This window comes from Bombina bombina, chromosome 11 (assembly GCF_027579735.1).
Source record: "Bombina bombina isolate aBomBom1 chromosome 11, aBomBom1.pri, whole genome shotgun sequence".
NCBI lineage: Eukaryota > Metazoa > Chordata > Amphibia > Anura > Bombinatoridae > Bombina > Bombina bombina.
Window position 1 is genome coordinate 179,198,965 of NC_069509.1, and position 26,833 is coordinate 179,225,797.

At 38.2% G+C, this 26,833-nt stretch overlaps 1 protein-coding gene across 1 annotated transcript in view; it reads left to right on the forward strand.

The window, feature by feature from the left end:
- Window positions 1-26,833, forward strand: part of LOC128641740 (uncharacterized) — a 383,379-nt gene that overhangs the window by 283,236 nt on the left and 73,310 nt on the right. The window contains exons 56-59 of the mRNA XM_053694265.1: window positions 1,284-1,405; window positions 9,515-9,655; window positions 24,103-24,216; window positions 25,914-26,042. Coding sequence (XP_053550240.1) covers window positions 1,284-1,405; window positions 9,515-9,655; window positions 24,103-24,216; window positions 25,914-26,042 — 506 coding nt within the window. The remainder of the gene's footprint in view (window positions 1-1,283; window positions 1,406-9,514; window positions 9,656-24,102; window positions 24,217-25,913; window positions 26,043-26,833) is intronic.

The window sequence follows — 26,833 nt, forward strand, 5'->3', positions numbered from 1 at the left end:
GAGTGAATAAAGGCAGGCAGCGAAACTCATCAACGCTAATTGCCAAGGAGCTGTTAACATTAGTAGGGATGGTTTTGCAGAGACGACACTCCCTGCATCTCCAGACTCTAATTTTCATTAATGCTCTCACTGAGAGGCTGACAGGATTACTTAAAACTCCAGTCCCATCCCGAAGAGTACTACCCTCCATAAGAGACTATCTTCAAACTTCTGACACTTCTCTGCCAACCTCCTGTGACGAAAGGCAAAGAATGACTGGGGGATGAGGGAAGTGGGGGAGTATTTAAGCCTTTGGCTGGGGTGTCTTTGCCTCCTCCTGGTGGCCAGGTTCTTAATTCCCAAAAGTAATGAATGCAGCTGTGGTCTCTTCCCGTTTAAGAAGAAAATGCTTTTTTTGGTCTTTTGGGGAAGTTTTTGTCTGAAATGCCCGGTCCTTAAGGGGTTAAGTAATTACTTTCTAATGTCATCCAATATGGTGGTGGTAATGTCCATTGAGCAATGTTCAGCCCTAAAAGCGTTTTGGTTTACTGAGTATTGATAAAATTGTCTCAAGTATTTATCAAGTCCTTGTAGCTATGGAGTTTGATATGTGAAAAACAGCCCAAAATATGTCATTAAGTATTGTGATCAGAAAAACAGGACTGGTACATGCTAAATATAGGGCAACTTTTACGACCAGTCAAAACATTTGCCATTCCCAAAAGGTAGCTGTTGACATCTCAGTTAAGCATTTTTAGGGGACGATTTACCAAGTGGTCATTCGGTCCCAATGCAGCTGTTTCCGTGCGAGACTTAACTGGTCCACGCCTCTGAGGCGGTGAACAGCAATCAGCCTGATCAAATACGATTGGGTTAATTGACACCCCCTACTAGCAGCCGATTGGCCGCGAATCTGCAGGGGGCGGCATTGCACAAGCAGGTCACCAGAACTGCTTGTGCAATGCTAAATGCCATTTGGAGCAGTGTCCTCCCCCTCTTGTATTCATTTGTTTAATTTAATCTGATTTATGCATCTGTATTCTTTTTTGCCATGAATCAGTGTTATTGTGTCCCATACTCATGTGCCAAGCACTACAGAATTTGTCGCAGCACTTTTCAAATAAATGCTAATGATAATACACAATAGAAACATTTTGAGTATGATGTCTCTTTATCATTTTATATTGGTGTCTAAACTGTCTATTACAATAATACACTAGCCTATTTGCTGATAACATGTCTATGTTTCTTTCATTTAAAATCCCTTTAATGTCAAACAATAAATGATCACATTTGCTTTGCAGGTGAATTTTCTCAGTCATTGAACCTCCCGATTCTTCCTAACGCCAAAGTCAGAGTAAACACAGAGCACTCCGCGCATACCCATCAGGACCTCATTGTCCTGGGCTGGGATGGTAAAGAGCAGGTACTGGCCGATCTCCAGAACTCACATCACTATGCACACTCATGTACTAAGTGGGAGAGCTGATAAGGTAGTGGGAATTTTCATTTCCACTGAAAGCCACCACTGTGTAAACAAACCCCATAATTCGCAAACTGATTAAAACTTTTTATGTGCAATATTAAACATTAGGGATTACAGTTATTTGTTTGACTCATATTTGTTCTCATTGGTGAGTCTCCTGGTAAGTAAATAAATTAGTCACTATTTATCATTCTCCTAAGTCATCTTTCACTTATTCCTTGATCTGTTCTCAACTTTTTCACACACACCCTCCACATTTTCTTTTTGCTTCTAACTGTACTCATACTTACATTCTACACTCAGTATTGCTCTTCTTCTTCAAGTTGTTTTTTTTGTCTGCCTCTCGGGGTCCCATGGAGACACATCCTCCCCAATGTCATTGGTTCCCCCTTCTTGATGTACATAAGGATTTTGAAGCTAATGGGATACAACAAGTTACATTTCTGCCCCATAGAGTTAGTAAACACTCTAGATGGATGTGTCTTAAACTAAGTTTTCTCTGAAGCAGATTTTTTAAAGAGACATAGAGTGCGCACACAGCTCGCACACAGCTCACACACAGCTCACACACAGCTCACAAGTGTAACAAGTAGTCTTTCTTCGAATAGATTTTTTTATTTTTACGTTTTAGACAGAATTAAAAAAAGTTTCTGTTGTGGACTAAAAAATGATCTGTCACTTGTGCATGTGTACTCATGAGTATGAGTCTTCTTGTGCATGTGTACTCATGAGTATGAGTCTGCTTGTGCATGTGTACTCATGAGTATGAGTCTTCTTGTGCATGTGTACTAATCATGAGTATGAGTCTTCTTGTGCATGTGTACTCATGAGTATGAGTCTTCTTGTGCATGTGTACTCATGAGTATGAGTCTGCTTGTGCATGTGTACTCATGAGTATGAGTCTTCTTGTGCATGTGTACTCATGAGTATGAGTCTGCTTGTGCATGTGTACTCATGAGTATGAGTCTGCTTGTGCATGTGTACTCACGAGTATGAGTCTGCTTGTGCATGTGTACTCATGAGTATGAGTCTTCTTGTGCATGTGTACTCATGAGTATGAGTCTGCTTGTGCATGTGTACTCACGAGTATGAGTCTGCTTGTGCATGTGTACTCATGAGTATGAGTCTGCTTGTGCATGTGTACTCATGAGTATGAGTCTGCTTGTGCATGTGTACTCATGAGTATGAGTCTGCTTGTGCATGTGTACTCATGAGTATGAGTCTGCTTGTGCATGTGTACTCATGAGTATGAGTCTGCTTGTGCATGTGTACTCATGAGTATGAGTCTGCTTGTGCATGTGTACTCATGAGTATGACTCTGCTTATGCAAATGTGTGTATCTGTGCACTTGCTTGTGCATGTGTACTTTTGAGTATGAGTCTGCTTGTGCATGTGTACTCATGAATATGAGTTTGCTTATGCAAATGTCTGTATCTGTGCACTTGCTTGTGCATGTGTACTTGTGAGTATGAGTCTGCTTGTGCAAATGTGTGTATCTGTGCACTTGCTTGTGCATGTGTACTTGTGAGTATGAGTCTGCTTGTGCATGTGTACTCATGAGTATGAGTTTGCTTATGCAAATGTGTGTATGTGTGTACTTTCTTATGCATGTGTACTTGTGACATGAGTATGAGTCTGCAAATGTGTGTATGTATTCACTTGCTTGTGCACGTGTGCCTCATTTTGCATGTGCATGTGTTTTGACTCCTGCTTGCACGTGTGTGTGCTTGTGCAAGTGTGTGTACATGTGTGCTTGCTTTTGCATGGATTTTCATGTGTGTATGCTTGTGTATGTGTACTCCTGAGTATGAGTCTGCTTGTGCAAATGTATGGACTCCCAAGGTTAGCAGTTACGTCCACCATCACGGATAGATTCAAGAGGGAAGACTTTAGTTAAAACGTCCATTTTATTAGAGAAATACACAAAGTAAAAACACTCGGGCACAGCACACAGGCACTACCAGCTGACGCGTTTCATGCCCACAGGCATTTCATCAGAGCTAAATTACAAGTTGTTACACATCACATTATAAATGCTTGGAGTTTCCTCTAGTAGCCAATCAAATCATACAGCAGGTTAATACATCATTTCCATACACTCGTTCACTGAACATACCTACTCAACCTACTCAAGCTTGATAAGCTCTAGCTTAAAAAATTGCTACAATGTTAACAAGGCTAAATTGGACAGCCACATGTGCTACTTCATAATTACTATATAAACATTATATAACTACAGCCCATCTTAGATACAAATGTTTCTTGAGATAAAGTGCTTACAGAATTAAACATGTTGTTCGCAACAATTAAATAGCAACAATAATAGAAACACACAACGAAATAAAGGAATAAATAACAGTCAGCCAGATTACGAGTTTTGAGAGCTATAGGGAAATTTACGACCGCAGCCTTTTTAGGCGGTATTTCACTCCCTATAGCGCCGGTATTACGAGTTTAAAAAAGCCAGCGTTTGCGGGCGATATGGCAGCATTGAGCTCCATACCACACACAAATACCAGTGCTGCTTTGAGCTGCTGTTACGTGCTCGTGCACGATTTCCCCATGGATAACAATGGGGAGAGCCGGCTAGAAAAAAGCCTAACACCTGCAATCACAGAGCGTAAAGCTCCGTAACGCTGCCCCATTGATGTCTATGTGGAATTTTTTTTTTATGTTTAAACCTAACACCCTAACATAAACCCTGAGTCTAAACAGCCCTAATCTGCTGCCCCCAACATCGCCGCAACCTACATTACTGTTATTAACCCCTAATCTGCTGCCCCTAACATCGCGGCAACCTACATTACTGTTATTAACCCCTAATCTGCAGCCTCCAACAAAGCCGTAACCTACATTACTGTTATTAACCCCTAATCTGCTGCCGCCAAAATCGTTGCAACCTAACTACACTTATTAACCCCTAATCTGCTGCCCCCAATGTCGCCGCAACTATACTAAAGTTATTAACCCCTAAACCTAACCCTAAGTCTAATCCTAACCCTAACACCCACTAACTTTAACATAATTAAAATAATTCCAAATAAAAATTACAATTAATACCTAAATTATTCCTATTTAAAAATAAATACTTACCTGTAAAATAAAACCTAAGCTAGCTACAATATAACTAATATTATTAACTATTTACTAACTACCTAGTTAAAATACAAATTTACCTGTGAAATAAATCCTAACCTGTTTTACAGTAAAACCTAACATTACACTAAAATTAAATAAATTACATTAATTAAATACAATTAACTAAATTACAAAAAAGTAAACACTAAATTACACAAAATAAAGAAGAAATTATCAAATATTTAAACTAAATACTCCTAATCTAATAGCCCTATCAAAATAAAAAAGCCCCCCAAAATAATAAAACCCCTAGCTTAAACTAAACTGCCAATAGCCCTTAAAAGGGCCTTTTGCGTGGCATTGCCCCAAAGATATCAGCTCTTTTACCTGGCAAATAAAAATACAAACATTCCCCCCAACAGTAAAACCCACCACCCACACAACCAACCCCCCAAATAAAATTCTATCTAAAAAACCTAAGCTACCCATTGCCCTGAAAAGGGCATTTGGATGGGCATTGTCCTTAAAAGGGCATTCAGCTATTTTACATTGCCCAAACCCTAAGCTAAAAATTAAACCCACCCAATAAACCCTTAATAAAACCTAAAACTAACCCCCGAAGATCCACTTACAGTTTTGGAAGACCGGACATCCATCCTCATCCAGCCGGCAAAGTCCTCATCCACGCGGCAAGAAGTCCTCAACGAAGCCGGGAGAAGTCTTCATCCAAGTGGCAAGAAGTCATCATCCAGGTGGGGCAGAAGTCTTCATCCAGACGGCATCTTCTATCTTCATCCTTCCGGCACGGAGCGGCTCCATCTTCAAGACATCTGGCGCAGAGCATCCTCTTCATACGGTCCCAGCCGTACACTGAAGGTTCCCTTTAAGGGACGTCATCCAAGATGGCGTCCCTTGAATTCCGATTGGCTGATAGAATTCTATCAGCCAATAGGAATTAAAGGGTAAAAAATCCTATTGGCTGATGCAATCAGCCAATAGGATTGAGTTTTAATCCTATTGGCTGATCCAATCAGCCAATAGGATTGAGCTCACATTCTATTGGCTGAATGGAACAGCCAATAGAATGTGAGCTCAATCCCATTGGCTGATTGGGTCAGCCAATAGGATTGAAGCTCAATCCTATTGGCTGATTGCTGATTGGTTGTGTGGGTTTTACTGCTGGGGGGGTGTTTGTATTTTTATTTGCCAGGTAAAAGAGCTGATATCTTTGGGGCAATGCCCCGCAAAAGGCCCTTTTAAGGGCTATTGGCAGTTTAGTTTAAGCTAGGGGTTTTATTATTTTGGGGTGCTTTTTTATTTTGATAGGGCTATTAGATTAGGAGTAATTAGTTTAAATATTTGATAATTTCTTTTTTATTTTGTGTAATTTAGTGGGTTTTTTTGTAATTTAGTTAATTGTATTTGATTAATGTCATTTATTTTATTTTAGTGTAATTTGTATTTATTTTAACTAGGTAGTTAGTAAATAGTTAATAACTATTTAATAACTAATCTGCATAGTTAAAATAAATACAAACTTACCTGTGAAATAAAAATAAAACATAAGCTAGATACAAAATAACTATTAGTTATATTGTAGCTAGCTTAGGTTTTATTTTACAGGTAAGTATGTATTTTTAAATAGGAATAATTTAGGTATTAATTGTAATTTTTATTTTTAATTAATTTAATTATGTTAAAGTTAGTGGGTGTTAGGGTTACGTTAGGGTTAGATTTAGGGTTAGGTTTAGGGGTTAATAACTTTAGTATAGTGGCGGCGACATTGGGGGCAGCAGATTAGGGGTTAATAACAGTAATGTAGGTTGCAGCGATGTTAGAGACAGCAGATTAGGGGTTAATAAGTGTATGTAGGTGACGACGACATTGGGGGCAGCAGATTAAGGGTTAATAATATTTAACTAGTGTTTGCGATGCAGGAGGGCAGCGGTTTAGGGGTTAATATGTTTATTATAGTGGCGGCGATGTCCGGAGTGGCAGATTAGGGGTTAATAAATTTATTTTAGTGTTTGCGATGCGGGAGGGCCTCAGTTTAGGGGTTAATAGGTAGTTTATGGGTGTTAGTGTACTTTGTAACACTTTAGTTATGAGTTTTATGGTACAGCTTTGTAACGTAAAACTCAAAACTACTGACTTTCAGGTGGCGGTATGGATCTTGTAGTTATAGGCTGTAGCGCTCACTTTTTGGCCTGCCAGGCAAACTCGTAATACCGGCGCTGTGGAAGTCCCATTGGAAAAGGACTTTTTAAAAAGTGCGGTACTTACGTTGCCTGACGGCCAAAAAGGTATGCGGTACAGCTATACCTATAACAGTCACCTGTAATACCAGCGGTAGTGAAAAAGAGCCATAACGATGCTTTTTCACTCATAACGCACAACTCGTAATCTAGCTGAGTATTATTCGCAATGCTAACTAACGCAAAGGAGCAAGCATTTTCTTAAAGAGATATTACGATGCTAAAACACTGTCAATCCATATACAAATGATCTTAATATGAAACGTCCTCTGTTGTAAATATGTATGTTCGTAGGGTACACATCATAAACCACTAGTAGCACAAAGGTTAAGTGCAAATAAATGACATGTAAAAGATAAATGCAACATATATATTCTCATATACTACTAGTGTACAAATGAAGTGTCATTTCACAGACCCATACAAACAACATTGAGGACTAAAATAAATAGATACATTTATAGTCAAGATGAAAAATATAGTAATGGATCATTTTGAATTTTATCTTTACTATACACTATCAATAAACAATTTCACATCACTAATCTTGTTAATACCGAATGGATGTCCTGTTTTTAAAGTATGTGTCCAGAACACCTCCTTCTTACTAAGTGCAGCAAATTTGTCCCCACCTCTGGGACCCAAATTAATCGTATCAATACCTTGAAAGAAAAAGGCGTTCCCTGTTCGAATAGCATGTGTTGCACAATGTTTAGCCAAAGGTGTCTTGGGAATCTCTGCCTCTAGTGAGAAAAAATCTTCCCTCATTCTATCTTTCAACATTCTGGAGGTCAAACCTACATACTGAAAATTACAGATATTACATGTGATAAGATAAACTACAAAAGTTGAACAAATGTATGTATGTGTGCCCTTGCTTGTGCGTGTGTACTTGTGAGTATAAGTCTGCTTGTGCAACTGTGTGTATGTGTGCCTTTGCTTGTGCATGTGTACTCGTGACGTGAGTATGAGTCTGCTTGTGCAAATGTGTGTATGTGTGCACTTTCTTATGCATGTGTACTTGTGAGTAGGAGTCTGCTTGTGCAAATGTGTTTATGTATGCACTTTCTTATGCATGTGTACTCATGACGTCATTGAGTCTGCAAATGTGTGTATGTGTGCCCTTGCTTGTGCACTCATGAGTATGAGTCTGCTTGTGCAAATGTTTGTATGTGTGCACTTTCTTATGCATGTGTACTTATGAGTAGGAGTCTGCTTGTGCAAATGTTTGTATGTGTGCACTTTCTTATGCATGTGTACTCATGACGTCATTGAGTCTGCAAATGTGTGTATGTGTGCCCTTGTTTGTGCATGTGTACTCGTGAATGAGTCTGCTTGTGCAAATGTGTGTATGTATGCACTTGCTTATGCATGTGTACTCATGACGTCATTGAGTCTGCAAATGTGTGTATGTGTGCACTTGCTTGTGCACTCATGAGTATGAGTCTGCTTGTGCAAATGTGCACCTCCTTTTGCATGTTTGTGTGTGTACATGTGTGCTTGTTTTTGCATGAATGTTCATGTGTGTATGTACTTACCTGAAGATATATGTGTGTGTCTGCATATATGTGTGTGTTTCTGTACAAGTGTGCCTGCTTTTGCATGCATGTTCATGTGTATATGTGCCTACTTACACATATATGTGTGTGTCTGTTTGCATGTGTTTGTGTGCTTGTGTACATGTGTGTCTGCTTACACATGCTTGTGCAAGTTTGTGTGTACATGTGTGTCTGTTTTTTACGTGTAGATTATAAGGAAGCGCCAACCAAGGCTAAAGTATCAGATTAACAAATTGAGTATCAAATAATCAGAATAAATATACATTTAATAACATATAGAATTAGGGTACCCTATACATATAAAAATGTTAAAAACAAATAGAGTAAGTTGCCCTCCAGTTATGGAGGACACAACCAATTCAAAAAGTATAATGGTGCATAAAGTCCCAAGTGATAAAAAGTGTCTTAATAAGAGATGATATCCTTATCAGATATCCTATATGAAAAGTCCTGTGTGATATCCTTAACAAATGTCCTGTATGAAATGTCCTGTGTCCTGTGGATCCAAGTGAAATCCTGAAGTGGATAAAAAAAAGTGATCCTAAGGATATCATCACTTATTAAGACACTTTTTATCACTTAGGACTTTATGAATTGGTTGTGTCCTCCATAACTGGAGGGCAACTTACTCTATTGTTTAAATATTTGTATATGTATAGGGTACCCTAATTCTATATGTTATTAAATGTATATTTATTCTGATTATTTGATACTCAATTTGTTAATCTGATACTTTAGCCTTGGTTGGCACTTCCTTTTTTTATAATCTATAGCTATTCTCTTTCAGTTTTAGGGATCTCATTTTGGGAGCTTTTATCTTTTGAGTGTTGTCGCTGTATATATACTTTTTAATATTGTTTTTTACATGTAGATTCATGTGTGTATATGCCTAACTGCACATATGTGTGTCTGCTTGCACATATGTGTGTCTGCTTGCGCATGTGTGTGCTTGTGCAAGTGTGTGCACACGAGTGCCTGCTTTTGCAAGCATGTTCATGTGTGTATGCTCCTACTTGCACATATATGTGTGTGTCTGTATGTTTGCTTGTGCATTCAGGTGTGTGTGTCTGTGTCTATTTATAGCTTTATTTCTCTGAGCTTATGATATCTTAAAGTGTTCATTAGACATAAATATTTTATAAATCTTTGTTGCTAAGGTTGGAATCTCTTCATCATTGAGGATCAGGAAGGAACGACTAGACTTCCGAGCAAGTTTGACTCACCCATTTAAGTTTATGCTAAAGCAAATGGAAATCAGTTCTTTAACCGAGAGCAAAGGGAGCAGATACAGCCAGCAGGTACGTTGCTTAAAATTATTTTAAGGTAATAAACATACTATAAATGCTGTTAATGTGAGCCCTGCAGTGAGTGCATTTATACTTAGCAATACCTCTGTCCCACAAACATGGAGGTTGAACATACAGTAAAATAAATATAGCAACTGCCCAGTGGTGAGCAGCTGGGTTCTGATCTCTCCAGCATCTCCTCTGTATGGTTAGATGTTCCCATCTTTTATTATTATTTTTTTCCTTTTAGTAACCCCAGGGCTTCCAGATGTTCAGTACTTTTTGTTAACCGTAAATACTAAGCCAGAAATCCTGATTCATATTGTCCAAGCATTTTGATAATCATCCCACACTGCCAGGGAGACAATTTGTAGATCAACTGTGACAAACCTTCTTTGGGAAAAACCACATTCTATACATATGTTAGTGCCAGTGACCAGTTGGTAAAACAGGCGTAGTACTTTTGACATGTACAAAATTTAACTGTGGGTGGTATAAACCCCACACAGGTCTAGTTCTGCCAAAGTTTAACTTAATTTTGCATCTGTTTGAAATAAGCTGATCGTAGCTGCACACAGAAGTAGTAATCTACCTTACACTGTGAATAATGACAATTATATGTTTTCACTCTTTGGCTACCAAAAAGGTTCTTTACACATTGTATAGCAACGCATTTGATCCCTTTTTGGCAAAAACATTTTTTTTATCTTATCTTATTTCTGTTTTCAAACCTTCCATTAACTCCTCCATCCCAGACCAGCTGGGACTATCATATTATTAGCAAAACTTGTGAAAGTCAAAATTTAACTTTCATGATTTGTATACAGTAAGTAATCTTAAATAATTTTCCAGTTTACTTCTATTATCAAATAGCAAGTTTTGTTCTCTTGGTATTCTTTATTGAAGAGTTAACCTAGGTAGGGGCTGAGGAGCGTGCACGTGTTTAGTACTCTATGGCATCAGTGTTTTGCAACATTGTTTGTAGCAGTGTAATACATTGTCTCAACCACTGCTGTCATAGAGTGCTAAACACGTGCACGCTTCAGAGCCCCTACCTAGGTTAATACCAAGAGAACAAAGAAGATATGATAATAGTAAATAGTGAAAGCAACATTTTGACTTTACTGTCCATTTAACAGTGTGGGGAAATACCCCTTGAAAAGCCTTAAAGGGACATGAAACCCCAAAAAATTAATTCATAATTCAGATAAAGAATACAATTTTAAACATCTTTTCAATTTACTTCTATTATTTTATTTGCTTCATTTTCTTGTTATCCTTTGCTTAAAAGATAGATAATCCCTAATTTTGCACAACCAACACAGTTATATTAATATACAATTTACCTCTGTTATTACCTTGTATAATATACAATTTACCTCTGCAGACTTATTTCAGTTCTTTTGACAGACTTGCATTTTAGCCAATCAGTGCTCACTCCTCGATAAATTCACGTGCATAAGCTCAATGTTATCTACATAAAACACATGAACTAACGCCCTCTAGTGGTGAAAAACTGTCAGATTAGAGGCGGCCTTCAAGGTCGAAGAAATTAGCATATGAACCTCCCAGGTTTAGCTTTAAACTAAGAATACCAAGAGAACATAGCAAAATTTTGATAAAAGTAAATTGGAAAGTTGTGTAAAATTACATGCCCTATTTGAATCATAAAAGTTTTTTTGGACTTTTAAAGGTTTATCTAGGAAAGCTCAGGAGCAGCAAAGAACCTAGGTTCTAGCTGCTGATTGGTGGCTGCATATATACACCAATTGTCATTGGCTCACCCATGTGCTCAATCAGCAACCAGTAGTGCATTGCTGCTCATTTAACAAACCATACCAAGAGAATTAAGAAAAATTGATAATAGGAGTAAATTAGAAATTAGAATGAATTAATCGAACGGACTTCCGGCTGGAGGTGGGGGTAACAGGTAGCTGCAGGTAGTTGCTGCCACGGCTCCATGTCCCACATTGTACACCGTCCAGGGGAGGTTATGTGCCGGACTTCGTAAGCTACCATTACTGTGATAACCGCAGTTTAACACATCAAGGTGCTTTGGACTTGAGCCAGCTGAGCTCTCACCTGTTTGCCGGGTGCTACGGAAGCGCTGATATCTGAATTATTCCACTACTGTGATAACCACAGTTCAACACATCAAGGTGTTTTGGACTTGAGCCAGCTGAGCTCTCACCTGTTTGCCGGGTGCTACGGAAGCGCTGATATCGGAACTACTCCACTACTGTGATAACCACAGTTTAACACACTTGGCTGTTTTGTGCTTAATTTAGCTGGGCTCTCACCTGCATGTCCTGGGTTACGAGGATCACTGATTTGTGGAATATTCCACTACTGCGATAACCACAGTTCAAGACACTTAGCTGTACTGGATTTGAGCCACCCAATCTCTCATTGGTCTGCATGGTGCTACGGAAGCGCTGAGGGGTTACTTGAGCACTCAGCAGTTTGGAGCAGGTAACAGTGTGTGCTGAAGGTCTGTCCTGGAACGCCAGGGAGGGTACGAGTGACCTGCTGGAATTGCCCCGGTGCTGACCCATGGACTGATTGACTCCTAACATATCTGGAAGGTAGCCGTCCAGCCGGGGAGGTACGCCTCCATCACCGAGGATTCGCTGATTTGGAGCAGCGATGGTTCGACACAAGATTGCTGGATTATAGAAGCAAAGCTGCGCTGAGTTGCCACTGCTTACCTGATGCTCCTGACAATCGGACACACACTTTAACGGCCCATTGCCGGCTTCCCACCTGGTTGGTTTGGCTGGCGGATACATCTACGAAGGCCCTATAACAGTAAGAAGATTGGAGGATATCATAATTGGCTGGTATTGGTGTATGCCTCCTGTCCCAATGCAAGAGGATTTGTAAGCCTGGGACTCTGTGTAATGTCATCTGCCGGGTGACTATTGGTACTCTTTTCTATTTTTGTTGGACTGTAAAGAGGTCGTAAAGTATTGAGCCATATGGGTGGATGGCACATTGAACGCTGATTTGACCCTATCTGTGTTTTAAGTATTGGCGGGAGTTCTTTTTTTCCCTCTTTCTCTCCTGCCAAATGAATACACTGTCACTGGCTTTCGTTTGTATGTGTGAGCCGAAATTAAGATGTCAAATGTTTGATTGTGGTTTTGACCGTGGTTTCAATTAACTTACACCCCTATTTTGTCAGTTGCTGATATAAGTGTCGCTCCTCTAATCTAATTTCTAAGGCTGAATGCTTAGGGAGTCATTCTCAATAAGAGCTGGTTGGGGCTAAAGCATTGTTAATATTTGATTGATATATTCTATGTTACTTGTACAGTCCTGACTCTCAAGCACTATGTTGGATTTCTCCTTAAAGCTGGGAGGTAGTCAAATCTAACTGAATATACTGTGATATTCCCTCGGATCTAAGAATCAGGGACTACACAGTTTCACTGTGAGATTCTAAATATCTACTGTTTAAGCACCAATGTTTTTTTTTTTTTTTTTTTATATGTATACACAGCCATATACAAATTTTGCATGACAGAGTAAAAGTATACTACACTAGAAGTATAAATATCACCCAAGTGGCACCTGTCTTTCCCTTTAAAAGTTTTTGATATTTTACTAGGGGTAAAGTAAAATAAAGTTGCCACATGTAATAGAATTATAAGCACTTTCGCACTTTAAGGCACAGTTTGTTATAATACCTTTTTTTTGTAAGTAATATTAATAATAGAAGCCAAATGCTTTAGGAGGCACGTTGTTCTAGTTTTGTTGCCTTCTCAGTGACAGACTTAAAGGGAGCTACCACATAGAATAGTAGTATAAACATTAAAAGAAACACTTTGCTACAAATTTATTTTTCTTTAGATTAGTTAACAGTTTAAGTCTCACTAGTAATAGAAATGTAAGTATTTTAGAAAGCACTTTGATATAGTTTCTCCTTTCTCTACGCTAGTTAGGATCAGAATAGTACAAATCTCTGGGATATAAACACTACAGAAAGCATTCTCATGTGCAGAATATTAAGTGTATAATCAAGAGAAACTTAAGCATTTACTAGGGTGAGGGTTAGTATTGAAGGTAGTTATAAGTTTAGGTAAGGTCCAAAAAACCTAATCCACTTACATAAACAAACGAATACTTTAGGTACTAGTGGAAACACTGTATTCAAACCCTTTTTTTTTTTTTTGTCTAAGCAGCGTAATTGGTTGTTGTGCCTAATAAGTGGTTCATGGATAGATATATGCTCCAAAAGGGCTCACCTTCCACTATGCCTCCTAAATCAAAGGACAAGAAGGGGAGTAGCAGGACGCTGCACTCCAGCATTGATACGCCCCTTGAAAAAGGTTCCTCTAACCCAACGGGTAGTAATATGGCAGAATTTGCAGCCGAAGTGGCCAAAATTTTGAACCCCCAATTTGAGTCAGTTAAATCTGAAATCAGGAATGAGATTTCAAATCTTACTATGGAAGTTAGACAGTTCTCCACAAGGTTGGAGGAAGCTGAAAACAGAATCTCGGATCTAGAGGATAGACTTAATATACAAGAGCCCACTATAGACTCACACAGTAAAACGATTATATCATTACAGGCCAAGATTGAAGATCTCGAGGATCGCTCAAGGCGAAATAATTTGAAAGTGATAGGTCTTCCAGAATCACCAGAATTTCAAGACCTGATGGCCTTTGTGTCTATAACCTTACCTCAGGCCTTGCAGATTCCAGCTCCCGCTACTCCCTTTCAGATAGAGAGGGTTCATAGGATAGGGTTTCGTAGAGAACCTAATGAGGGCAATAGACCCAGACCAGTGATATTTAAATTTATTAATTTTCAAGATAAGATGTTATATCTTAAGTATTACAGAAAATGTAATCCTTTGGTATTAGGCTCCCATAGATTATTAATCTTTCAAGATTTCTCATCAGAAACTCTGTCTAAGAGAAGAGATATGTCTTTTTTCTATGGTAGGTTGCAGAAGGAAAAATATAACATCAAATTGATCTATCCTGCGAAACTAGTGGTAATGAGAGAGGGTAATTCCCTCACACTAAACAATGTCATGGAAGCTGAGACTTTCTGCAGAGATGAGGGGGTACCATAAAAGAGTAAACGTCAGGAATGTATATCTAGAAAAGAGGTATCTCATGTTAAGATTCTTTTGGTTTCTGGTATTTTTGTGTCCCTTTTTTTTTTTTTTTTTTCTTTTTTTTTCTCTTTCTCTTTTCTCTCTCTCTCTTCGCCTCGGCACGCCAGGTCCGCCTGTTTTTCGTCCCCCCACCACTCACATAATAAGGATTAGAAGTGATGGGCCCTAAATTTAATTTATTATCCTGGAATGTGGGGGGTATAACCTCCCCAATTAAAAGGAAGTCCATAATAAAACATTTGGGGAAATTTAATCCTGATATAGTCTTGCTCCAGGAATTACATCTTAAGCCCCCAGAAATTCTCAAACTTAAATCTAAGTGGGTTGGGGAGGTTGTTGCCGCGCCGTCCTCTTCTAGAAAGAGGGGGGTAGCTATACTATTGAGTAAGAATTTGGAATACCATATAGATAATTCTGAAGCGGACCCTGAGGATCGGTTTTTAATCTTGGAGATGGAGATTAATAAAATACACTATGTAATATGTAACATTTATGGGCCTAACCAAATCGATTACAACTTCTGGTCAGCCCTAACAGTGAAATTACATAGATTTATAGGGCGTAATCTAATTATTGCTGGAGATTTTAATCTACTCGCAGATGCTACGCTGGATAGTCTTAAAAAAAGATTGCTTAACACCAGATGTAGGAAGGTGCGGATCTTCCAAAAGCTGTGTTCACAGCTGGGCTTAGTTGATATATGGCGAGTTCAGAATCCCGATAGCCGTGTATTCACCTGTATGTCACAAGCCCAACAGGCATTATCCAGGATTGATTATTTCCTTATTTCAGACTCTCTCCTTAGTTGGAACTGGCTCCCTAAAATTGAGGATATTATAATCTCTGATCACGATGTCATCTCGCTGACGTGTAACCCGGGTTTAAGGAATTATGGTAGTAACCATATTTTTTTTCCTAAATATTTAAGCAATAACACTAGTTTCCAAAACTGGTTACGACTGAAGTGGGTGGATTATCATAAGAATAATGAAAGTTATTTAGATAAAATCGAGGTGTTTTGGGAGGCCTCTAAAGCTGTCCTTCGGGGGGAGATAAAATCTTATATGGCTTTTCGGAAGAAGAAATGTTGCCAGGTTACTAGGCAGTTGGCTAACCAAGTCAAAAACGCTTATAGAGCTTATATTAACAATCCCTCTTCACACTGTTGGGGATCATATGTAAGGGCGAAGTCACTACGAGATATATATATTAAGCAAAATAGTGCCCAAGAAGACCTCAGACTCAAAGCTATATATGGAGGATATACAGGGAGATCGGCAAAGTTTTTGGCTAGATTAGCCAAATCTTCTCCAAGACATGCAATCTCTGCCATTAAACAAGGCGCAACCAGGCATACCAAGCATTCTAACATAGAAAGGGTTTTCTTTGAATTTTTCCAAGATTTGTATAAGTTAGAATCCCCAAACTTAACAAAGAAAAGAGAATTTTGGGACAGGATTAAGGTTCCGAAACTAACAGTGGAAGCGAAGGATTTTATCAATGCCCCCATTATGGAAGAGGAGATTGTAGCAGCAATTAAACATGCCAAACCTAACAAAGCGGTGGGACCGGATACATTTCCAATTGAATATTACAGAATTCTAGAATCTTTGGTGGTACCAATATTGAACAAGTTGTATAATCTATATTTTTTAGGAAGCACCAGATGCTCGCAGTATTTTGCTGCAGCAAATATTTCATTAATTCTTAAAAAGGGTAAGGACCCTGAGTTACCTAGCTCCTATAGACCGATATCAGTCCTTAACACCGACTATAAGCTTCTTGCAGCTATTTTAGCCAATCGCTTGAAATCATGCATAGGAGATATAATTCACGAGAACCAATCTGGTTTTATGCCAGGTCGGAACCCGGTGAGAAACATGCGGAAACTCTTAGTACTCATCGAGTCTTATTGGAATAGATATGCAACTTCTAACCGCAGCAAGATTGCAGACAAAGCCATCTTAACAGTTGACGCGGAGAAGGCCTTTGATCGGGTTAGCTTGGATCATTTGTTCTTTTCCCTAGATCAGTTTGGTCTGTCAGGACGGTTTAAAGACTACATTTGATTAATTTATAGTGCCCCTACATCAGCGGTGGTAGTTAATAATGTTATATCTCAACGATTTACTATGTACAGAGGAACCAGGCAGGGCTGTCCACTCTCCCCCCTTTTATTCAACATCAGTTTAGAGCCCCTGGCCATATTATTATGCCAAGAGTTGATGGGCATCTCTTTGGCAGGTGAGAAATTAGTCCTGCTTCTTTATGCTGATGATCTGCTTCTATTCATTTCTAACCTCAGGACTACATTACCAATTTTGCAAGGTATTATCCAAGATTTCGGTGAGATCTCAGGATATAAGATAAATACCACAAAATCAGAACTAATGTGGTTGTATAAAAAACCTATACTCACCATTGAACATCCATTCCAGGAAGTTTCACAAGTCTCATATCTAGGCCTACGATTATCAAGTAATCCGGCGGAGTAGTACAACGCAAACTATGTGTACTCTTTGGAACAATGTTGTAAAAAACTTGAGGATTGGACATCATTACCTATATCTCTTTCGGCCCGAGTGATATTGATTAAGACAGTTATTTTTCCTAAATTTTTATACATTTTACATAATATTCCGCTTTTTTTGCATAAGAAGGACATCGCTAAGTACAACAAAGCCTGTTCAAGATTCCTATGGAAAGGGTCCAAACCACGGATCACATGTCATCGACTTATGAAAAGTAAGCTGGCAGCGGGTCTGGCTCTTCCTAATATTCAGGCATATAATCTAGCTAGTATTGCCAGATTTGCGATGGACTGGTTAACGGAAAAAGAGCAAATCTCCTCCTTTTTCTTGGAATCAAGGTTGGTGGCTCCCTTTTATTTAAAGGCTTTACTGCATTGCCCGTTGACCTCACTCCCCTCAAATATATTTCACTTATTTATGTTCAGGAATGTCATAGTGGCATGGCAGAAATTATGCGCCGATCTAGAATGTTCAACGTATGTTTCATATTATCTACCTATTTGTGGTAATCCTAACTTCACTCCCGGGCTGTCAAACCAGGTCTTTAAGGACTGGGAACAAAAAGGTCTGAAACTTATGGGTCAGATCCTGGGAACCATAGGAGTCCCAATAACCTTTGCGGAACTAGCAGATAGCTTTGACTTAGGGGCTCATGAGTTCTATGCATATCTGCAAGTCAGACATTATCTGCAAGAGTTACTCCAAAACTACGGAAAGAATTGGATATTAGGTGATCTACAGGATAGGATAAGCAAATATGCATCAGGAGTGTATGCAATTTCATCACTATACTTACTCATAATGCAAAAATCCTCTAGTGTACAGGTCAACGATATGATAGCAAAATGGTCTTTTTACTTTCAGGATATAGATGAGCAGATTATTGTTGGTAGTTTTAAAGTAGTACAACAAAGCTGGGTTCCAACTTTATGGAGAGAGTCTCAGATTAAAATAGGCCTTCAGAGGTATTTTACACCCGGACTGTTATCCAAATGGTATAAAACAAGTATCCTCTGTTCTAGATGTTCTGCAATAGATGCTGACCTATTTCATTGTCTTTGGGCGTGTCCAAAAATCTTTCAATACTGGAAAAAGATAATTTATTGGATGAATACAAGTTTACAGTTGGATTATGTACTGAAGCCCATTGAGATTTTTTTCTTGGCGAGATATCAAGGCATATAAAAAAATCATAGTCTTATAAACACAATTATATTAACGGGACGCAATCTCATCCTTAAGTTATGGAAGGCGCGTGAAGCACCCAAGATATCCCATTTTAAAAAGGCTTTATTAAGTCACTTTATTACAGAACAATTTAATATACCTTATCCTCAAGAAGAACACTTACCTATTTTTTTTAAGAAATGGGAGGATTTTGTTATATCACTGCCTTTGGCTTACCAAAGGAAAGTGATAAAACCATTCCGTGAATCTGAGTTTATTCTGACAAACATTTACGTAGGCCGCTTCCCCGGAAGCTGGGTTGAGGACATCGAGTGAGTGCTCGGGGGATGACGGGGATACGAGCGGCCGGGGCGGATTGTGAGAGGGGTTTTTCTTCTTTTTTTTTTTTTTTGTATGGTTTTTTTGTGTTTGTCGTCGGTTTACAAATTTTTTAAGTTCCTAGTTGTTATGGAATAAGGAAAGATCCAAATTAAAATGGGAAAGCAAAAATCTAGTATTTCTTGACTTTGGATCATATGAGTTTGATGTACTTTTATCGATTGGTTGAATTGAAGTAAATATATCCTAATCTGGTTTAGGTACGCTATAATGTTACACTTGTACACATTGTATGTCATTATATGCTATATAAGATTTTAACATTTTTTTCTGAAATTTCTGTATTCTTTTGTATGCAATAAATAAAAGGTTAAAAAAAAAAAAAAAAAAAAAAGGAGTAAATTAGAAAGTTGTTTAAATAAATTATCTCCTGTTCTGATCAAGCAACCACTCTGCAGCATGTAGAAGAATCAGGGTTCTAAGATGAAGATTATTACTGTCTCTAAGAAAACATAGCGTAGAAGCAGATATTATTTACCTAAATTCTTGAGGATTCATTAGTTATATAATATTCCAATTTTGCACATTTTTATCAACTTAATAGCTGTCAAATCTAATAAATGAAACCATTAGATCTGCCAGGAGATAGATTTTATGGGAACAAGGTGGTCTTTATGGGAACAAGGTGGTCTTTATGCTTAAAGCTTGATGAGTCCCCCTGTAGCACTAGAACAAGCTACCTCTTCCATTTAACTGATTGTGTCAGGTTGTTCAGCAGATGACATCACTTGTTTGATGGGAAACAAGTTGTATTATTGCTTCTGGGACTGATGCGTTAGTTTTTTTGGCTAGATATGGCGGCTGAAGTAAGGGTTCTGTGTTTAATGATAGTGTGAGTCATGTTATCTGTAACTAACACAAATTGTATGCTCTGTGGGGGGAAGAGGTTAGGGATTGTAATATCGGGTCCCCAAAGCAAATCTTGCAGACCTGTAAAGAGGTCAGAGTGTTTGACTTAAAGGGACTTTTATGTGAAAATGTTTCAGACAGAGCATGCAGTTTTAAAAATAACTTTTATTCTGATAATAAATTTGCATTGTTCTCTTGGTATCCTATGTTGATGATACATAAAGAGAGAATAGCTCAAGCCATGGAAGGTAACAATAGTGCAATAGCAGGTTTTATATCTAGACACCTTCCAATGAGCTGCATCTTTTTGCCCAGAATGTGCCTTTTACACCTAGGAACTTTCCTGTAGTTTATCAGAAAGTATCTGCCTAAAAAGCACAACACAGCCCTTAAATACCAGGTAACTGCTTTGTGCACTAGAGACCCTGCAACCCAAGGCCAACGTCTCCGCCTAGTATCGGGCTCACCAGGGATGTGCAACACTTCCCTCTAAGCAATGGATCTGGTTTCCTGCCATCACCTTAAGAGACTATTCCCCAAGGGTCAGAATTTCCAACAAACAAAAAGAGAGAAATGTTCCTCAGAGGATTGCCTTGTATTTCGCAGTTGGAGTCTGAAAGGCACAAAAAAGCTGCTCCACAGTTGATAACCAACCTTAGCTTTTACACTATTGTTCCTAAACGGGTTTGAGTGCTTAACTAAGCCGAGTAGCGTGCATATCTAAAGCACTATACAGTAGTTATAACATTGTTACAAACATTGCTGCCATATAGTGCACTTGCATGTGTCAGCCTACCACAGTATGCTCTTCAACAAAGAATACAAAGAGACCAAGGCAGCATTGATAATATAAGTAAATTAAAACTTTTTTCCTTATACTACACATTCTGTCTGCAAAAAAATAGCATGCTGTAATTCGTTAGAGAATGTAATGTTTGCATTATTCACCCTCTATAACTATGTTTAATCCCCACAATGGTGTTAAACACAAAGGCAAAGTCTTATTCAGGAGCTGCAAGCATTAAATCTCTCCAGCAAATCAGGGTTGTCATTTGCATAAAATTACCCATCACTAGCGGTTTAAGTGCTTGCAGATCTTGAGTGGGACATTAAACTCATAGGGAACACAGCGATCTCTGAACTTCGGACAATATTATCAGTATATTTTTCCAGAGATCCCGAAATGCTTTTGTCGTAAATACCCTGAAGCTCAAAATCTTTATCTCCTGAAAATAACACAAACTCTGCTTAATTTCCTAATTTCACAATAATAAAAAAAAAAAAAATGCACAAACTAACGACAAACAAAAGGGCAGTTTGTGCGTTAGTGATTACATCACAGATTGAAGGGTCTCTATGTTGACTTATTCCTTTCAATAGTGTATAAAGACGTTAACAGGTGCCTATTGTGTAGACATGTGCATTTCGATTAGTTCCGAAACGAAATTCGGACGAATTTGTTAAATTCGGAGATTCGGATCGATTCGAATTTCCGAATTACGGTAGTACCGAATCTACCGAATAAATCCGAATTAGTTCGGATTTATTCGTTACATTTGGAAGGCCATGGATTACACTAGTATTGTACAGTATATTAGGTTATATCACTCTGCTATGGGTTACACCTAATATACAGTACATAATACTAGTCTAATACACAGCACATCCCACCTAACACATACCGAAATTCCGAATTTCCGAATCGTTCCGAACCGAAATTCGAAAACATCCGAATTGATCCGAACCGAACCTAAACGAATTTTTCGGCCATGCACAAGTCTACTATTGTGCTTCAAAACCAATAACCAATATATTGTTTAAGAACAGGAGCACTATCAGTATAGCGGGCTTGTGTGTTTGTTATTGATTCTGATCATTTTAATAGTGTAAAAGTGCTACTGGTTATTATTTATTTTTAGCCTTTTATTGATTGAGCAAGTAGTGTTTAAACATCTTTGGCACAGTTTCTTCGTAACGCCATCCAGTATGGCACGGCTACTTTCAATGAGTTTTGCCCATGTTACATTTTTAAACTTTTGGAGTACTCAGTAAGAAGTCGAAAAGTGTTGTTTGAGGTTTATCAAGTCATTTTAAAGGGACAGTATACTTCTGGGTACTCACCGTGCTAGTGTTTTACCTACTATATCTGCAGCTCTCTTTAAAGCTTGTTTCTTATCTTAACTCATTATAGAAGCCAGTTTGTAAAGCTGTGCATCTTTACACTGGGAGCCGCCATCTTTTAGCTTGTGCATTGTTGCATCATGTGATAAAAGCAGCGCACTCTCACAGATCTTTGATATTACCGGCCTTTAGGCCAGTGGCGATTCTATGGGGGTGCTGAGGGGTGCTATGCACCTTTAAAATGCAAGTGTAGCACCCTTATTGAGCTGCAAAGGGCCCTATATATTATCTTTTATACTTTTGTTAGCCCCTCAATTAGCCCCCAAATATGAAGTTCTAGAAACGTCACTGTTTTTTATAGCTTTACCTTGCACTTTGGATTATCTTGCACAATACAAACCAGAAGCTTTACATATTTCCAGTTTAACACAATTTAAAAGTTACATAAATATAAAAAAGCCCTCAGGAATAAAAGAAACAAATTGTACAGCCCCTACTCTGTTTTGTGGACTCTAAACTGAAGTGCACAGTGATACTTGTCAAGAACTGGTGACGTCCAGTGGGAAGATGTAGAGTTTCCCTAACCAACGCTTGTTAAGGGTTAAAAGTAGAAAACAGCTTTAAAGGGACATTAAACACTTTGAGATGGTAATATAAAATGATAAATTGTATATAATAAAACAACTCTGCAATATACTTTCATTATTTATTTTATCCTCTTTGCCTGTAATTCCATTCTGAAATTGTGAGCTTTTCAGTTCCTGTTAGAAATGGAAGTGCAGAACACTGTTAAATCCAGCACAGCCATTGGCTGCACACTCTAGTGACCTATGTATAACTGTCCCTAATTGGCCACAGCAGAGAAGGTAACACAAGTTACAACATGGCAGCTCCCAGTGTTTTATAGACACTAAAACTTTACACTTATTTTGTCACTTTTTAAACAACTAATGAAACTTTAAAAAATACATCTACATGTTAGTCATGGACTAATCTTTTCTTTGAATGCATCATTCTATCTAGCATGTATTTAGTGTTTAATGTCCCTTTAAAGAGAGCTGCAGGAACAAGATGAAAAATAATACCATGTGGAATAGTAACCAAAGTAGTTGTACCCAGCAGTTTTGTGTCCCTTTAAGTGTTAAAAAATAATGGCCCCGTTAAAATATATCTGACTGTGATTGTATCGACACTGAAAGTGGCTTATTGACAGATGTTAACCCCTTCATGACAGGGGTAAGTGCTTAGTTCAGAACAAAGTTCCAATGTAAACACTTGTAAAAAAAGGAAATCACGAGATTGTCTATGCGATCACGTGATTTCAAGGCCAGGATCAGATTGGGTGACTACCTACGCTGCTAGGCACGCCCCCCAGTCAGATTTGTCATTACCTAAAGGGGAGTCTGCAGTACGGCAGGACGTTCCATGCCGTCCTAATGGCATTAAAGCCCATCGCTGTTAGGACGACATTTTGTTGAACCCTATAGTTAGCTATGGTCAGTAATGTATAAATGGCTTGGTGAAAGAGCATGTGGTTTTTGTTTTAGTTGTACATTTTATCAGAGCAGAGAGAAAATAAAATATCTTTCTGCATTTAACCCTTGAGGCCAAGGCCAGTAATTTGTGCAATATAGGAGAAATTTACATAGAATCCCAAATTATTTTCTGTATTGTCTAAGAACAGAGCCCATTCTTTAGTCTCTCCAAATCTAGTATTTTTTACAAAGAATGGAGAGATGACAGAATTTTAGTAAAAGACAATGGGACCTATCTATCAAGTTCCGAATGGAGCTTGATGCCCCGTGTTTCTGGCGAGCCCGCAGGCTCGCCAGAAACAGCAGTTATGAAGCAGCGGTCACAAAGACCGCTGCTCCATAACCTGTCCGTCTGCTCTGAGCAGGCAGACAGACATCGCAGCAATTCAACCCGATCGAGTACGATCGGGTTGATTGACACCCCCCTGCTGGCGGCCCATTGGCCGCGAGTCTGCAGGGGGCGGCGTTGCACCAGCAGCTCTTGTGAGCTGCTGGTGCAATGCTGAATACGGAGAGCGTATTGCTCTCCGTATTCAGCGAGGTCTGGCGGACCTGATCCGCACTGTCGGATCAGGTCCGCCAGACTTTCTTAAATAGAGGCCAATGGGATTACAATAGGAATTGGACAAAAGTACAGCCGAGAACACTCTAGTTTAGCAAGGTCAGGCTAGTAAAGCTATAGACAAAATATTCATCATTCTTACACTTAACTTTATTTTCCTTTAGACACAAATTGCATGGAATAAAGGACAACCTGTCACTTTCAGAATCATCTTGGAGGACAAATTAACTAACATCTCTAAAGTTTGCAATGCCTGTGTGACAGTATTGCCAGGTCAGGTATGAACAGTGTGATTAATAAAACTTTTTGTGTTATCCAGAGACTTGTACATGCTGTGTATAATCACTGGCTTAAAGTGATGGTAAACTTTAAATATTCTAATGTCATAAATGTTATCTTTGCCATTAAAAAGTATATGTGTACCTTTTTTTGTTTTTAATCCATCTGTGAAAGGGTTAAATTAGTGAGTAATGCTTCTATTGCAATGTTATGCCGGCCCCACAGGGATGAACTCTTTTTTTTAAATGACAAATCCAGTGATCATCCAATCAACATGTGTGTCATCTGACAATCGTGAAGTCCAGACCCTTTAAAGCCCTTAGAAAGCTTATGCAGAAAATGGGTGGGACTGCTCTATACATCACAGCCAAAAGAGGAAATGAAGGGGGGTAGAGGAACAGACACCAATTAGGATTATAAATCTTTTATATCTATATACACTTTAAAAATAAAATGTTTTACTTGCAAACTGTTATATTTTTTATTGCAATATTCTTATAGTCTGAAGTTCACCATCATTTTAAATACCTTCTATGTGGAATTACCATGTGAAATGAGATATGGTAGCATATTATTAATTCTGAAAATAACTGATGTAATTTTCTGTACACTTGATGAATACTTTTTGGCAGTCATTTAGCAATTTCACCTGTCACATATACAGAAAAAATAACAGAAGTAGATACATTAAAACTAACCTTGGTATTTCAGGAGGGAGAGAAGGAAAGAAAATGAGAAAAGATAGAGAATATTTCAGCAAATTGGTTATTTAGTTAAAGACAAGAGAATTATAGATAGACAGGCAAACAGATATATAGGATGCTAGATAGATAGATGAATATGGATAGATGGATATGGATAGATAGATAGATGGATAGATGATAGATGAATATGGATAGATAGATAGATAGATAGATGATAGATGAATGAATGGATGGATGGATAGAAAGATAGATAAATGGATAGATAGATGATAGATGGATAGATAAATTGATGGATGCATGCATGGATAGATTGATGGATACTTTTGAGGAAAAAATAAGCATTGACAGCAGGAACAATAAAGTAGTATTAAACCAGGTATAAACAAGAGCTTATTGCTATCAAAGTGTATGGCTGATGTGAGATCGCGTGTGAGAGGGTACTGTCAATCATCATGCAAGCCTTGAATGCTGGGGTTTGCAAAGCTGTTCTTACAGCTTGATAAATGGAGCCCATAATCTCAAGCTGTTCTAGTGTTTAGCTTGTCGTTATATAAGTTAAAGTGAATAAATAAGCTGATACAGTTTTGTAGACCTTGTGATGCAGTCTCGCTAATGCAAGTCTCTAACCGCAAGTTAAAAAGCAGGTTGTATGCTGGTGAAGTTAAAACATCCCAGACTGATCTGTCCAGATGATTGACATATTCTGCTCTTGGGCAATTGGTTGTGTGAGAGCAGATGATTGACATATTCTGCTCTTGGGCAATTGGTTATGTGAGAGCAGATGATAGGATGGTCCAAGAGCAATCTTAAAAACATGGGTGGACAGGTTCCCTGCCTTGGAATTTTGTCACCCACATGTTCATGTGAGCCGTTATATAACAGACTTCCAAGTAGGTTTTAGAATGAAAATGTGAGTCTTAAATTCAGCGTTTAGTTCTAATTCTAAAGGGCCTTGCTTTAGAGACAGCATAATAATATTATTCTCTTTGCAGGTCCAGCAACTTTTGGGCATAGGAAACCTTCAAGCGTGTGGATTTATGGAAAGGGCATTAAACACATTTCATGAAAGCGTAGCCATAAGATGGGATGACAAACAAATCAGACAAAGCCTGATGTACGAGGTAAATTAAATATTATTCTGCTTTAAAAATAAACAGCTCCTGAGCATACCACAGTATGCTCCAGTGAAAAGGAGATATGTATGAAAAAGGAGACAAAGAGAAAGAGGTAAAGGGTAAGAATTTTTTAATTGTAGACTCTATCTGTATTACAAAGTTTAATTGCAGCTGCAGTGATTATTACAGCACCTGACATGCAAATTACAAATTAGAAGATGCATTTGTTTATACCGGAGTGCAAACCACCACTTCACTGGTAATCTCGCAATGCTTCATTTGTGAAGATAACATGAGTGTGCTGATCTACTATTTATGAATACAAATAAAAACACATTAGAAATGTCAAAATTGTAATTTAAATGTTGATTTTCATTCACTTGCTTTGAATTTAATGAGAATTGCCAATTAAAATATTTCAACATTCCAAATATGGATTTAAATCCTTTTTGCATTTGATATATAAATTTGTAACATTTGTTTGCTAAAAACATTTTTTTAGAATGAACAAATTCAGTAATTTCTTAATTTTTTTAAGGAGACAAAATATTCACCCAATCCTACCCCTACCCAAAATCTACTGGAGAAACTCACAATATACAATCAGCTCTCAGATTATAAATTTAATTTACTATAAATTGAAAAATTGAAAAACAATAACAAACTCTTTTGGCAAAGGATACTATGGGCCAGATTACAAGTGGATCGCAGATTTACGATCACGCTTGAGCGTTAATTGAACTAGAATTCACCCCACTCTTGCGCAAACCAGATCACATATTCACATTTGAGCTAAC